Genomic DNA, 12,158 nt, shown 5'->3' on the forward strand with positions numbered 1-12,158 from the left:
GTTGACCCAGTGACAGTGAAGGAACGGGCGATATATTTCCAAGTCAGGGTGGTGAGCGGCTTGAAGGGAAACTTACAGCTGGTCGTGTTTCTAGGTATCTGCTGGCCTTGTCCTTCTAGTGGTCGTGGGTTTGAAAGGTGCTGCCGAAGGAAGCTTGGTGAGTTCTAATAGTGCAGAACATCCACTGGTATTGCACACCTACTGTGACACCTCATTCAGAGGGAGACCAGAACGAAAACAGATTTAAGTGACAGGAAAGTTGCAATTGGATGTGTCAGACATAGAGACCTCCTCGGCCAAATCTCTGATTTGTGTTGGCCTGAGTAATGCTCCCTGTGAGCATGGTCTCACTGACTTTACCCCAGGTTTGTACGTATGGAAGCGTGTTTCTGAATCCCTGCTCCCAGCACAGAGCCTTCTCACAATAGTACTTTCATGTGAGAGTACCTTTAAGAAATGGATCTTTATAAATGGGTGTGTAAATAAGTATCTGTTGTGAAAGTACCTTTAAGAAATGCATGTTTATTACTACAGTGATGTCAGAGAGTGGTTGGAGCTGGGCTGTCTGTCAGCTTTTTACTTTCGTTTTAAGCTATTTGCTGCAGTGTGTGTTTTAGTTTTGTTTTCAGTGTTGGAGCTGAAGCCAGACCAAGCAGGGGTACTGCTGTTCTCTCTGCCATCAAAAGACTATCTCTTGATCATTTGGTGAATTCAGAATTATAAATGTTCTCAGTCGTGAGTGTAAACCTAATGTGCTTCTGGTGAAAGTTGTTTTAAGTCTTATGGATGTTAAAAGGAAAGCTTAAAGGATTACTTAGTGTTGTATTATTTGTATTTGAATTGATGGTTGCTAATATATTCACTGTATGTTTTAAAAAGGTTAACCTGAGTTCATAGAATAAACGTTGTTTTGCTTTAAAAATACTTTTCCATTTCTGCTGTACCACACCTATAGAGTGGGCCGTGTGCTCCCCATGCCACAATCTATTAGAAGTTGTGGGTCAGGTGAACTCCATGATACACTTTGGGGTTCTCTAGACCCTGGCCCATAACAGTACCCACACCTATTTCCCCATTCTCCCCATTTGCCCTCACCCTATACCCCCAGGAGATACTAGGAAATACTCATTTGACTTTATTAAGTTCCAGAGTTGCTTTGACCAAACCACCTCATCACCTTCTATATTCAGGGGATTGCAAGCCATGTGTCGTGCGACCTGTTCTCATAGTTTAACCTTCTTAGGTCCAATCTCATTCTGGTGAATCTGCACTGCCTCCCCTCCCAGGCTAATTATCCTTCATGAGGTACAATGACCAAGTCCGGATGGGGTCCGCTCAAGGTTTTGGACAATTGAAGCATGATTTCCACCCCTTTCACTCCTCGATGGGCTGAATGGCTGTATGCTGAAGATAAGCTGAACTAGTATGTTTGTGCTTTGAGAGCACTGATGACACCTTTTAGTTACAGAGTTACAGTGGAGCTCAGTGAGACCATTGTGTCCAACTTCAAACATGCGTGGAACCTGGACCTATGGGGAATAGATGACTCAAATCCCACAGTAGCAACAGCCTAGGTGAGGGATCTAGGCACTGTCAGAGTTTTCCTACAAGTGGGGGCAGCACAGTGGAGCAGTGGGTTAGCCCTGCTGCCTCAAGGGCCGAGGTCCCAGGTTCAATCCCGGCTCTGGGTCACTGTCCGTGTGGAGTTTGCACATTCTCCCCGTGTTTGCGTGGGTTTCGCCTCCACAACCCAAAGATGTGCAGGGTAGGTGGATTGAACACGCTAAATTGCCCCTTAATTGGAAAAAATGAATTGAGTACTCTAAATTCATGAAAAAAAAAGTTTTCCTGCAAGTAGGCATTCACGAGGAATTTATACAGAACAACCTACCTCATCTCCCCCTTTCGGAATATTTTTCTATTCCATTTCCTCTCATGTGTAAATCAAGCTTCTCCCTCTATGTATCTATATTGTTCGTTTTAATGATTCCCTGTGGTAGCAAGCTCCATATTGTAACCACTCTGGGGAAAGAAGTTTCTTCTGAGTTCCCTGTTGGATTTGTTCGTTGTTTTCTTATAATTATGGCCCTTAGTTTACATCTCCCACAATTGGAAACATTGTCAGTATATCTAATCTATGGAGACCCTTCATAATTTTAATGACCTCTACCATGTTACGCTCCCAGTCTTGTCTTTTCTAGAGAAAGGCGTCCCCAGCCGGTTCAATCTTTTCCAAGTGTTGTAACCTCTCACTTCTGGTATCACCCTTGTAAATCTTATCTTCTCCTGTGCTTCCAGAATGGGACCAGGTTTGAGGGACTTCAGTTGTGTGGGCACAGTAGAGAAACTGGGATTGCCCATAAAGAAGAATCATGCGAGATTCAATGGATGTGTTCAAAATGTTGAAGTGCGTTAATAGAGTGATTGGGAAGAAATGATTTGCAGAGGCAGTTGGGACAGTAAGCAGATTCAAGGCAGGAAAAAAAGAGACAAAACGGGAAGAATGTTTCAACGCAATGAACTGCTCTGATCTGGAATGCACTGTCTGAAAGGGCAGTGAAAGCAGATTCGGCAACTTTCAAAAGATATTTGGATAAATACTTGAAAAGGAAAACAGATTGCAGAGCTTTGGGAAAAGGGCAGTGGAGTGCGATAATTGAACAGTTTATTCAAGGAATTAGTACAACAGCTCAATGGACTGAATGGTTTTTTTTGCACTGTAAGATTCACTAAATACACAAATCTTGAATGTGTCTGGACTATGAGGCATCGAAGATTGGACAGAAACATAAAAGTACAGAAATTACTGTAATTAAAGAGAAAATGTAAATTCTTTCATCGAAGTTCTTTCGCAAGATTCAGAAGTTAAATCCAAGCCCCCGGACTCTCGGGAGGCCATATTCGGGGTGTCGGACCAGCCGGGGTTGGAAACGGGTGCGGAGGCAGATGTTGTAGCCTTCGCCTCGTTGATAGCCCGAAGGCGGATCCTGTTGGGATGGAGAGCAACCTCTCCACCCTGCGCCCTGGTGTGGCGGGGGGACCTTTTGGAATTCTTGACTCTTGAGAAGGTTAAGTTTGAACTGAGGGGAAGGATGGAAGGGTTCTACAATTCATGGGCATTATTCATTATGCACTTTCAAGAACTGGATAACATCGAACATTAGGGGCGGCTGGGAGGGTTGGGGGGAGGGGGACTGTGTGTGTTAATGGTGACTATGGGTGATTCCTGATTCCTTTTTGTCATTTGTTTATGTGAACATGCGGGCTAATGTTTGGGGGTTGGTGGGAGGATGAGATTGTTGTTATTATAAACTTGGGCTCAAGATGGCGGCGGAGTGAGGCGACTCTCTGCAAGCTCTCCCCAACAGATCCACTTTTTACTTAACTTATACTCGTTCTAATCTTTTAAAAATTAATTATTTTCTTGTATTTTCTTGAATTTTGTTTAATTCCCTTTTCTTCCCATGTACTGAATGATCTGTTGAGCTGCTTGCAGAAAAATACTTTTCACTGTACCTCGGTACACGTGACAATAAACAAATCCAATCCAATCCAATTGATATGGGGATTGACATATTTGTTACTGATTATTGTTTATTGTTGGTGGGTGTAAATTTGTGAGAAAATATGAATAAGGAGAATAAAAATATGAAAATAGAGAATAAAAAGTTAAATCCAAGCCTACCTCGTGTAGTTGCAATTCTCGCTCCATCCTCATTAGCTCTCCCTGTACTAAAGCAGCATTATCTTCTGCCAACTTTGACCTCCTCTTCATTGCTGCCGCATAGACACGATCAAGGTCAGAATGGAATGGTGCAGCACTCTGCCATGTGTCGAGAGGATTAAAGTTAGTAACAGGCGAGAAGGGAGTACAGCATTTTTAAAAAATTTAGATTACCCAATTCATTTTTTCCAATTAAGGGGCAATTTAGCCTGGCCAATCCACCTACTCTGCACATCTTTGGGTTGTGGGGGTGAAACCCACGCAGACACGGGGAGAATGTGCAAACTCCACACGGACAGTGACCCAGAGCCGGGATCGAACCTGGGACCTCGGCGCCCTGAGATAGCAGTGCTAACCACTGTGCCAACGTACTGCCCCAATGGAGTACAGAATGAGGCAAAGGCATTCAGCTCATTTAAACCTGGCAGCCCACTAGCTGCTTGGTCTGGAATGCGATCCCGGCATGGAACATTGGGGGGCACATTGGGAAATCACAGGAGCCCTGCAGTTTTCAGGGATTAATCATGATTTTCCAATAATCCCAATCCCCAGGTGCACCGGGATGTATGGTGGGAGCAGGGATTCAGAAAACCGATTTTGTCACATGCATTACTCAATCAATGAGGATGTGCCCTCACTGCATCCTCCTTCCCAACACCCACCCCGCCCACCCCCGCCACCCTTCCCCAACCTGATCACCATGGAGACTGGTTCATTGGAGCATGGATCAAAGTATTGGGCGGTCGGTAACACAGTGGTTAGCACTGTTGCTTCACAGCGCCAGGGTCCCAGGTTCGATTCCCGGCTTGGCTCACTGTGCGGAGTCTGCACGTCCTCCCCGTGTGTGTGTGGGTTTCCTCCGGGTGCTCCGGTTTCCTCCCACAGTCCAAAGATGTGCAGGTTAGGTGGATTGCCCATGCTAAATTGCCCTCAGTGTCCAAAAAACGGTTAGGTTGGGTTACTGGGTTGAGTGGATGTGGTGGAAGTGTGGGCTTGAGTGGGGTGCTCTTTCCAAGGGCCAGTGCAGACTCAATGGGCCGAATGGCCTCCTTCTGCACTGTGAGTTTTATGATTCTATCAACAGGAATACTTGAAGAGCTTGGAAGCTACACTAAAACGCTTACGACACCATCATCTCTGAGTTAAAAAGGAAAAGTGAGACTTCTTGAAGTCATCCATAAATTATCTGTGTCACATCATCGATAAAGATGGCTTACACAAGGAGCCAAAGACGATGTCAGCAATCTTAGAAGTGCCATGTTCTCAAAATGTGACACAACTTAGGTCATTTTTAGGTTTAATCAATTATGATAGTAAATTCATGCTGAATTTAGCAACACAGTTGAAGCCCTTAGATAGAATCTACCTTTTTAGTATATAACAAGTGGAAAGGAATAAATGGCCCAAGATTTAAAATGGCTTCTTGTTAAAATACCCACATTTCAAACAGGACAGTGAAAATGCTGGGGGCGATTCTCCAATATGGAGCACAAGTGTTGGCGCCGTCGTGAACGCCGTCGTGTTTCACAACAGTGCGAACCGGGCCCGGGTACGACCTATTCTGTCCCCCACAGAGGGCCAGCACGGCGCTGGAGTGGTTCACGCCGCTCCAGCCTCCTTTCCCGGCGTCAAATGGGCGCCGCGCCAACCCGTCCATACGCAGTTGGGCCGTGCCAATCTGCGCATGCGCGGGGGACTTCTTCAGCGCGACGGCCCCGACTCAACATGGCGTCGGTGTTCAGGTGCCGGCCGCGCCAGAAAGTAGGCCCGGGGAGGGAGAGGCTCGCCCGCCGATCGGTGGGCCCCGATCGCGGGCCAGACCCCATCGGAGCCCCCCCCCCCCCCCCGGTGAAGGAGCCCATCTCCCCTCCCCCCAGGCCGCCCCCCGACCATTCGTGCAGAGTTCGCCGGCAGCGACCAAGAGTGAACGGCGCCGGTGGGTCTCTGTCAGATCCGCGTGGCCGCTTGGCCCATCCGGGCCGGAGAATTGACGGCCCCGCCGATTCCCGCGGCCGGTGCTGTGGCAAACACGCCAGCGCAAATGGCACCGATTCTCCGCACCTCGGAGAATTGCGCGCCAGCGTCGGGGCATCGTGGTACGGTTGCACCGATTCTCCGGCCTGGCTCGGGGCTCGGATAATCGCCCCCTGCTGAATCTCATGAGAAACATCAAGATAAGGAAGCCAGACAGACCAAGGACACATTTGCCTAATTCAAAGTTTTGGGGCTATATTCCCAGAAACTGCTTCCATGATAACGGATAAGGTTCATAAGAAAGACGTATTCCAATTATCTCATATTAAAATTTGATGGACAGATATCTTAATCGAATTGAATTAACTGTTTAATGCCTTTAACCCAATCACAGCCAGAAAGGGGAAAGACATTAGTGACAGCAATAATCTTAACAATGTATTGCCGGTTTCAACAATTCATTCTGGAATCATCTGTCTTAACTTCTGAAGCTATTTTTCTGCACTATCGCTTTGAACAGCCATTTTGTTATCTTCAACTTTTTTGTATCGTGTATTCAATTAGAAGAAATATCAAGAGCTGTAATTTGTATTGAATTCAACTCAGTACTCTGTATTTGCAGGAACAAAACGAACTTTAAAAAACTGTATCTGCAAGAAAACTGACCTTTGATAAGAGACATCTGCAAAACTAACTGAATAAAAGATAATTTACTTCACGCATGAAGCTCAGTTTCATAATCTGTTGAGTAGTATATAAAGTGCGTTGACCCATAAGATATATCAACCAAAGTACAGATCTATCACCCTTAGAAACTTTATGTACCAAACAGACGTGGCACTGGTCAGAAGAATGCGGAAGTGTGTCTAAGGAGGTAGAACCTGCCTTACTGAAGTCAGAGCTGTCAGTTCACTACGATCCCAAGCTGAAGTTGCAACTTGCTTGCGATGGGTCACCCTCTGGAGTTGGCATCATTTTTGGGGTGAGAAGGTTTGGCCACCACCTTAATGGAAGACATTCTACTCTTTTGACGGACCATCGACCCTTGACAAAAGTCTTTGGGCCGTATAAAGTTCTTCCTTCCTTAGCAGCAAGTAGGTTACAGAGACGGTCTTCGATATTATCGACACACTCACAGTATCCAGTATCGCGAGTCAGTATGCAAATGCTGATGCTTTGACATAGTTGCCGTTACAAGGCAAGCAGGAATCTGATGGACATTTCATCAACATCCTGTATTTCTATCGTGTATCTTTGGAATGTATCTTTTCTCAGTGTTATGAAATATCTCCTTAAATGTCTGCCAATACTAACTTCAGGGGACGGTTTAGCTGACTTTTTTTAAATAAACATTTTACTGAGATATTTTTGGTATTATAACAACAACAAAGTAAACGATGTACATGAATCTATAAACATAGTGCACAAGCCGCCTCCCTCCCTTACAGGTCCCACCTTTATTAACCCCCTACTCTAAGCTAAATTAACCCCCGCCCCGCCCTTCTGCTGACGATTAATTTTCCTCAAAGAAGACGACGAACTCCACCGCAGTTTGATGTTCCTCCTGCTCAGCCAGCGCCTTCTCTACCTTCTGGATCGCCCGATCTTGGGCATCCAATCTAAGCTCCAGCCATTCAATTGACTCTGTTATCAGGTCCAAGCAGTCCCGTTTCTGCTTAGCAAAGCCTTCCTGAATAACTTGCATCAGCTGCTCCGTTGACCGCTGGGTCGACAAGCCAGAGGTCCGGACCTCCCCCATGCTGTCTCCTGCTGCAGCTTCAGCCCAAGCCTTCTCTGTCTTTCTGTTTCTGCCTTTACCAGCACTTCTAGTCCTTCTCTCCATGCACCGATGGGGGAATTCAGGACACAATTGCCCCTACCTTCACTTTTACAGTTCAAGTCCGGTAGAAAATCGGGAGAAAAGGTCCAAAAGTCCGACCCGAGCGGGAGCCACCAAATGTACGACTTAGTCCTTCATAGCCGCCACCGGAAGTCTGGTTTAGCTCACTTGGCTGGACAGCTGGTTTGTGACGCAGAGTGAGGCCAACAGGGTGGGTTCAATTCTCGTACCAGCTGAGGTTCAGAGAATTTACAGTTCAGAAGGAGGTCATTCGGCCCATCGAGTCTGCACCTGCCCTTGTAAAGAGTGCCCTACTTAAGGCCAAACCTCTACGCGTAACCCAGTAACCTCACCCAACCTTTTTGGACACTAAAGGCAATTTAGCATGGCCAATCCACCTAACCTGCACATTTTTGGACTATGGGGGGAAACCGGAGCACCCGGAGGAAACCCACGCACACACAGGGAGAGCATGCAGACTCCACACAGACAGTGACCCAAACTGGGAATCGAACCTGGGACCTTGGAGCTGTGAAGCAACAGTGCTAACCACTGTGCTACCGTGACACCCATACTAACTTTGGGGCAGCACGGTAGCATTGTGGATAGCACAATGGCTTCACAGCTCCAGGGTCCCAGATTCGATTCTGGCTTGGGTCACTGAGTGGAGTCTGCACATTCTCCCCGTGTCTGCGTGGGTTTCCTCCGGGTGCTCCGGTTTCCTCCCACAGTCCAAAGATGTGCAGGTTAGGTCGATTGGCCATGATAAATTGCCCTTAGTCCAAAATTGCCCTTAGTGTTGGGTGGGGTTATGGGGATAGGGTGGAGTTGTTGACCTTGGGTAGAGTGCTCTTTCCAAGAGCCGGTGCAGACTCGATGGGCCGAATGGCCTCCTTCTGCACTGTAAATTCTATGATAACTCGCCTGAGGTGTGGTGATCCTCAGGTTAAATCACCTCCAGCCTATGGTCATCTGGGACGATGGCGACTTTACTTTTACTGACTTATCCGTTATCTTAACTTCCCAGGTCACTTCAGCCAGCCTCGGCTCAGAATGGCTAGTGCCTCGCTCTCCAGTAGATCTAACTCTGAAGAAGCGCCGCATTGGTAAAAGGACATATCTTTGGATGACACAACCAAACAAGGTCTCGCCTTGTCTGTTCAGTGAAAGCAATGAGGAGCAAATAGTTGGGCTGGCGTTCTAACAGAACATGAGCAAACCATCCAAAGGAAATTCATTGAAATTGAACTTCAGTTCTGAGGATAGATGGGAGGGGCTGGGACTGTTTTCCTTGGAGAGAGGAAGGCTAAGTGGAGATTTGATAGAGATGTACAAAATCACGAGCAGGCTGGACAGATTAGATCGAGATAAATTATTTCCCCTTGTTAAAGGATCAAGAATGAGATGGTGCAGATTTAAAGTGGTTTGCAAAAGAAGCAAGTGCAATTGGGCGGCACAGTAGCACAGTGGCCAGCACTGTTGCTTCACAGCTCCAGTGTCCCAGCTTGGCTCACACTCTGTGCAGAGTTTGCACGTTCTCCCCGTGTCTGCGTGTGTTTCCTCCGGGTGCTCCGGTTTCCTCCCACAGTCCAAAGATGTGCAGATTAGGTGGATTGGCTATGATAAATTGCCCTTAGTGTCCAAAAAAGGGTTAAGTGGAGTTACGGGGATAGGGAGGAGGTGTGGACATAAGTAGGGTGCTCTTTCCAAGGGCCAGTGCAGACTTGATGGACCGAATGGCCTCCTTCTGCAATGTAAATTCTGTGATTCTATGAGAAAAAAACTTGTTCACACAATGAGTGGTTCGGGTCTGGAATGCACATCCTGGAAGTGTGGTGGAGGCAAGTTAATTCGAGGCATTCCAGAGGGCATTAGATGATTGCTCAAATAGAAACAGTGTGCAGGAGTGCGGGGTAAAGGCAGGGGAAAGGTACTAAATTATAATGTTCGTCTGGAGAGCCAGTGCAGATGGTCTCCTCCTGAATCTTCAGTGATTCGTTTATTTCAGAATGTCCCAGGGTGCTTTTCAGCCAATAAAGTACTTTGATAGTAATTGTGTCAGTGTCACAACTCCAGCAGCTGATTTACACACTGAGTTTCCACAAACAGCAATGTGATAACAACTACCATAATCTGTTCCTGGTCACATCCTGAGACATTTTTGCTCAAAGATCCGGGGTGATTCTCTGTTAGCCAGGGAGCTAGCGGAGCCCCGGCGTGCATCCCGCAGCACTGGCTGACGGCAGGGCCTTGCTGTCCAGACCACGGGGCCACGCATGCCCGCGGCAGCCCACACCAGCACGGGCGCCGCCGACATGGTGGAGCCACACAGCGGGTCACACAGAGGAAGGTAGGTACCCCCCCCAGATCACGATGGCCCGCTGATCTATGCCCCCCCCCCCCATCACGGGACTGGTCACCGTTAAGGCCCCTCCCCCCGGAATCAGATCCCCCCCCCCCCCCCAACCATGACCGCCACCGCGGCCGCGGGTCCGAGCTCCCGCCGGGTGGTACCAGATGTGAACCACGCCGGCGGCAGTTTGGCCAGTCGCCCGCGGCCCCCCACCAGCTTCGCGGGGGCCGCGCGGGCGCGATTGGCATTGAATCCGGTCACCGGGAGTCGGCGGCCCGGCGTCGGAGCGGCATGACGGGAATTTCCCGCGCCCCCGGCGATTCTCCGACCCGGTTCAGGCTCGGAGAATCCCGGCCATTAACTCTGTCTCTCTCTCCAGATACTGCCGGACCTGCCGAGTTTTCCCAGAATTTCCTCATTCAGATTTTCCAGGATCTGCAACACTTTGATTTTAGTGATGTCGGGTAAGGAGTAAACTATTGGCTCCAGGAGATATCCTCCCTGTCTTTCTCCGATATCGGGTTGTGGGAGTGATTCCCCCCCGCAGATTGAAACTGAATCTAGAAATTGGCCATCTGACCAAGATGCTCGACGCTGCCGAGAGAATGAAAGGGACATTTGCGAACGGCGCTTTGGCACTCACCTCGTGGCCTCGCTCAGCCAGACTGTCCATTTGGTTCAGTTCGTGTCTGATTCGCTGGAGACTTTCCTCCTCCACCTGCAGCCTCTCCCGTAACCCCTGGATGCTGCTGAGCACTGTTCTTATTTCATCTGTGCTCCGGCTGCCAGCTTTACCCACACAAGTTGAGAAACCAGTGCACAATTATTAGTTGGCAATGATATTGTTGTAGCAACAACATTCCCTCACCACCCTGACAGAATGGGTTCCCAGAATGATTGAGTGGATTGATGAGCCGTACGGTGCAGTACAACAGGAATTTATATATATAAAGCGATAAAAGAATTTACATACCACCTTTAACCCAGTAAAACCCCTCAAGGTGATTCACAGGAGCTACAAGCGAACAGAATTTGAGACTGAGTCACATAAGGAGATATTAGTGGACATGTCGAAAAGTTAGTCAAGGTGTGTTTTAAATCCTTGATACCCTGGAGATGGATCATAATAGCGTGGAGGGACTCAAAGCCCCCAAAATCAGGGGTTTGGGTTAGCGACATGGCCGGGTTTCTCAGGCTTGTGAAGATTAAGTTCGCCCTGAGAGGATCAACGTTAGAGTTCGTTCCGAGGTGGCAGCCATTTATCGACTTCTTTGGAGGAAACTAAACTGTCAGCAGATTCAACAAGGCGGGGGGAGCGTTAAAGTGGTGGAGGGAGGGGGGGAGTTAGGCTATTTTTTGTCTAGATTAGGCGGGAACAGTGGGAGGTAGAGGGATGTGTTATGCACTGAACTATGTTTACGTTTGTATTTGTATCTTTCATTGTTGTAAAACCATAAATGCCTTAATAAAATGTTTTTTTTTAATAAGGTGTGTTTTAAAGGAGGAGATGGAGGTGGAGACAGAGAGAGAGAAATGGAAAGGTTTGAGTGAAGATGGTAAGGCAACTGAAGGTCTGTGACCAATGGTGTTGCCATTAAAACTGGGAATGTTAAAGAGACCAGAATGGGAATAACGCAGAGGTTTGTCGGGCTGGAACTGAGTCACGAGGGGTGAGGCCATGAAAGGATTTGAAAAGAAGGATGTGAATTTTAAAGAGGAGGTGTTGTCAGACCAGGAACCAATGTGGGCCGGTGAGCACTGAGGGGAGATGGTGATGCTGTGATTACAGGAAGCTTGGAGCAGAGGACGAGCAGCAGGCCATTTAGTTGCTTGGGGAGCCTGTTCCTTCGTTCAATAGGATCCTGGCTGATACATGACCACAGAGAGTTGGGTGTGTTGAAGGATGTTGTAACCTCTCTGGACTAGGAGGGTCCCGGGTGTGAGTTTGGGTTTGTGCCAAATTGGCCGCTGAACTGATCCACGGTAATTTCACAGAAACTGGGCTCAGTTCCCTGAGGTACTGAGGAATTTGTACTTCGAAGTTGGTGCTGTAGAAAGAAGTAAAGACGCCATAGTCCCAGATCACCAGAGACTGCTTTACTCTTTGAGAAGGAGATTTAACCTGTGGATCACAGTATTGTGATACTCACTGTAGAATGTTTGACTCTTTGTTGTGACGTTCCTGTTTGCTGGAGTAAGGAGGTAGTGTTTCGCCTTTATGTTTCAACTTAGATTAAAGTCTCCCAAGTCAAAGACTTTCACAACCT

The 12,158-nt window shown here is 47.6% G+C and overlaps 1 protein-coding gene across 6 annotated transcripts in view; it reads right to left on the bottom strand.

The window, feature by feature from the left end:
- LOC119965457 (chromosome-associated kinesin KIF4A) overlaps positions 1–12,158 on the bottom strand; it is a 134,218-nt gene that overhangs the window by 15,364 nt on the left and 106,696 nt on the right. For 4 of the 6 annotated variants that reach the window (XM_038796256.1, XM_038796255.1, XM_038796259.1 and 1 more), the window contains 2 exons: positions 10,535–10,680; positions 3,686–3,823 (listed from right to left, as the gene is read on the bottom strand). In XM_038796256.1, coding sequence (XP_038652184.1) covers positions 3,686–3,823; positions 10,535–10,680 — 284 coding nt within the window. The remainder of the gene's footprint in view (positions 1–3,685; positions 3,824–10,534; positions 10,681–12,158) is intronic. The other 2 variants (XM_038796260.1, XM_038796258.1) reach the window with 1 other exon arrangement.

Source organism: Scyliorhinus canicula, chromosome 4 (assembly GCF_902713615.1).
Source record: "Scyliorhinus canicula chromosome 4, sScyCan1.1, whole genome shotgun sequence".
NCBI lineage: Eukaryota > Metazoa > Chordata > Chondrichthyes > Carcharhiniformes > Scyliorhinidae > Scyliorhinus > Scyliorhinus canicula.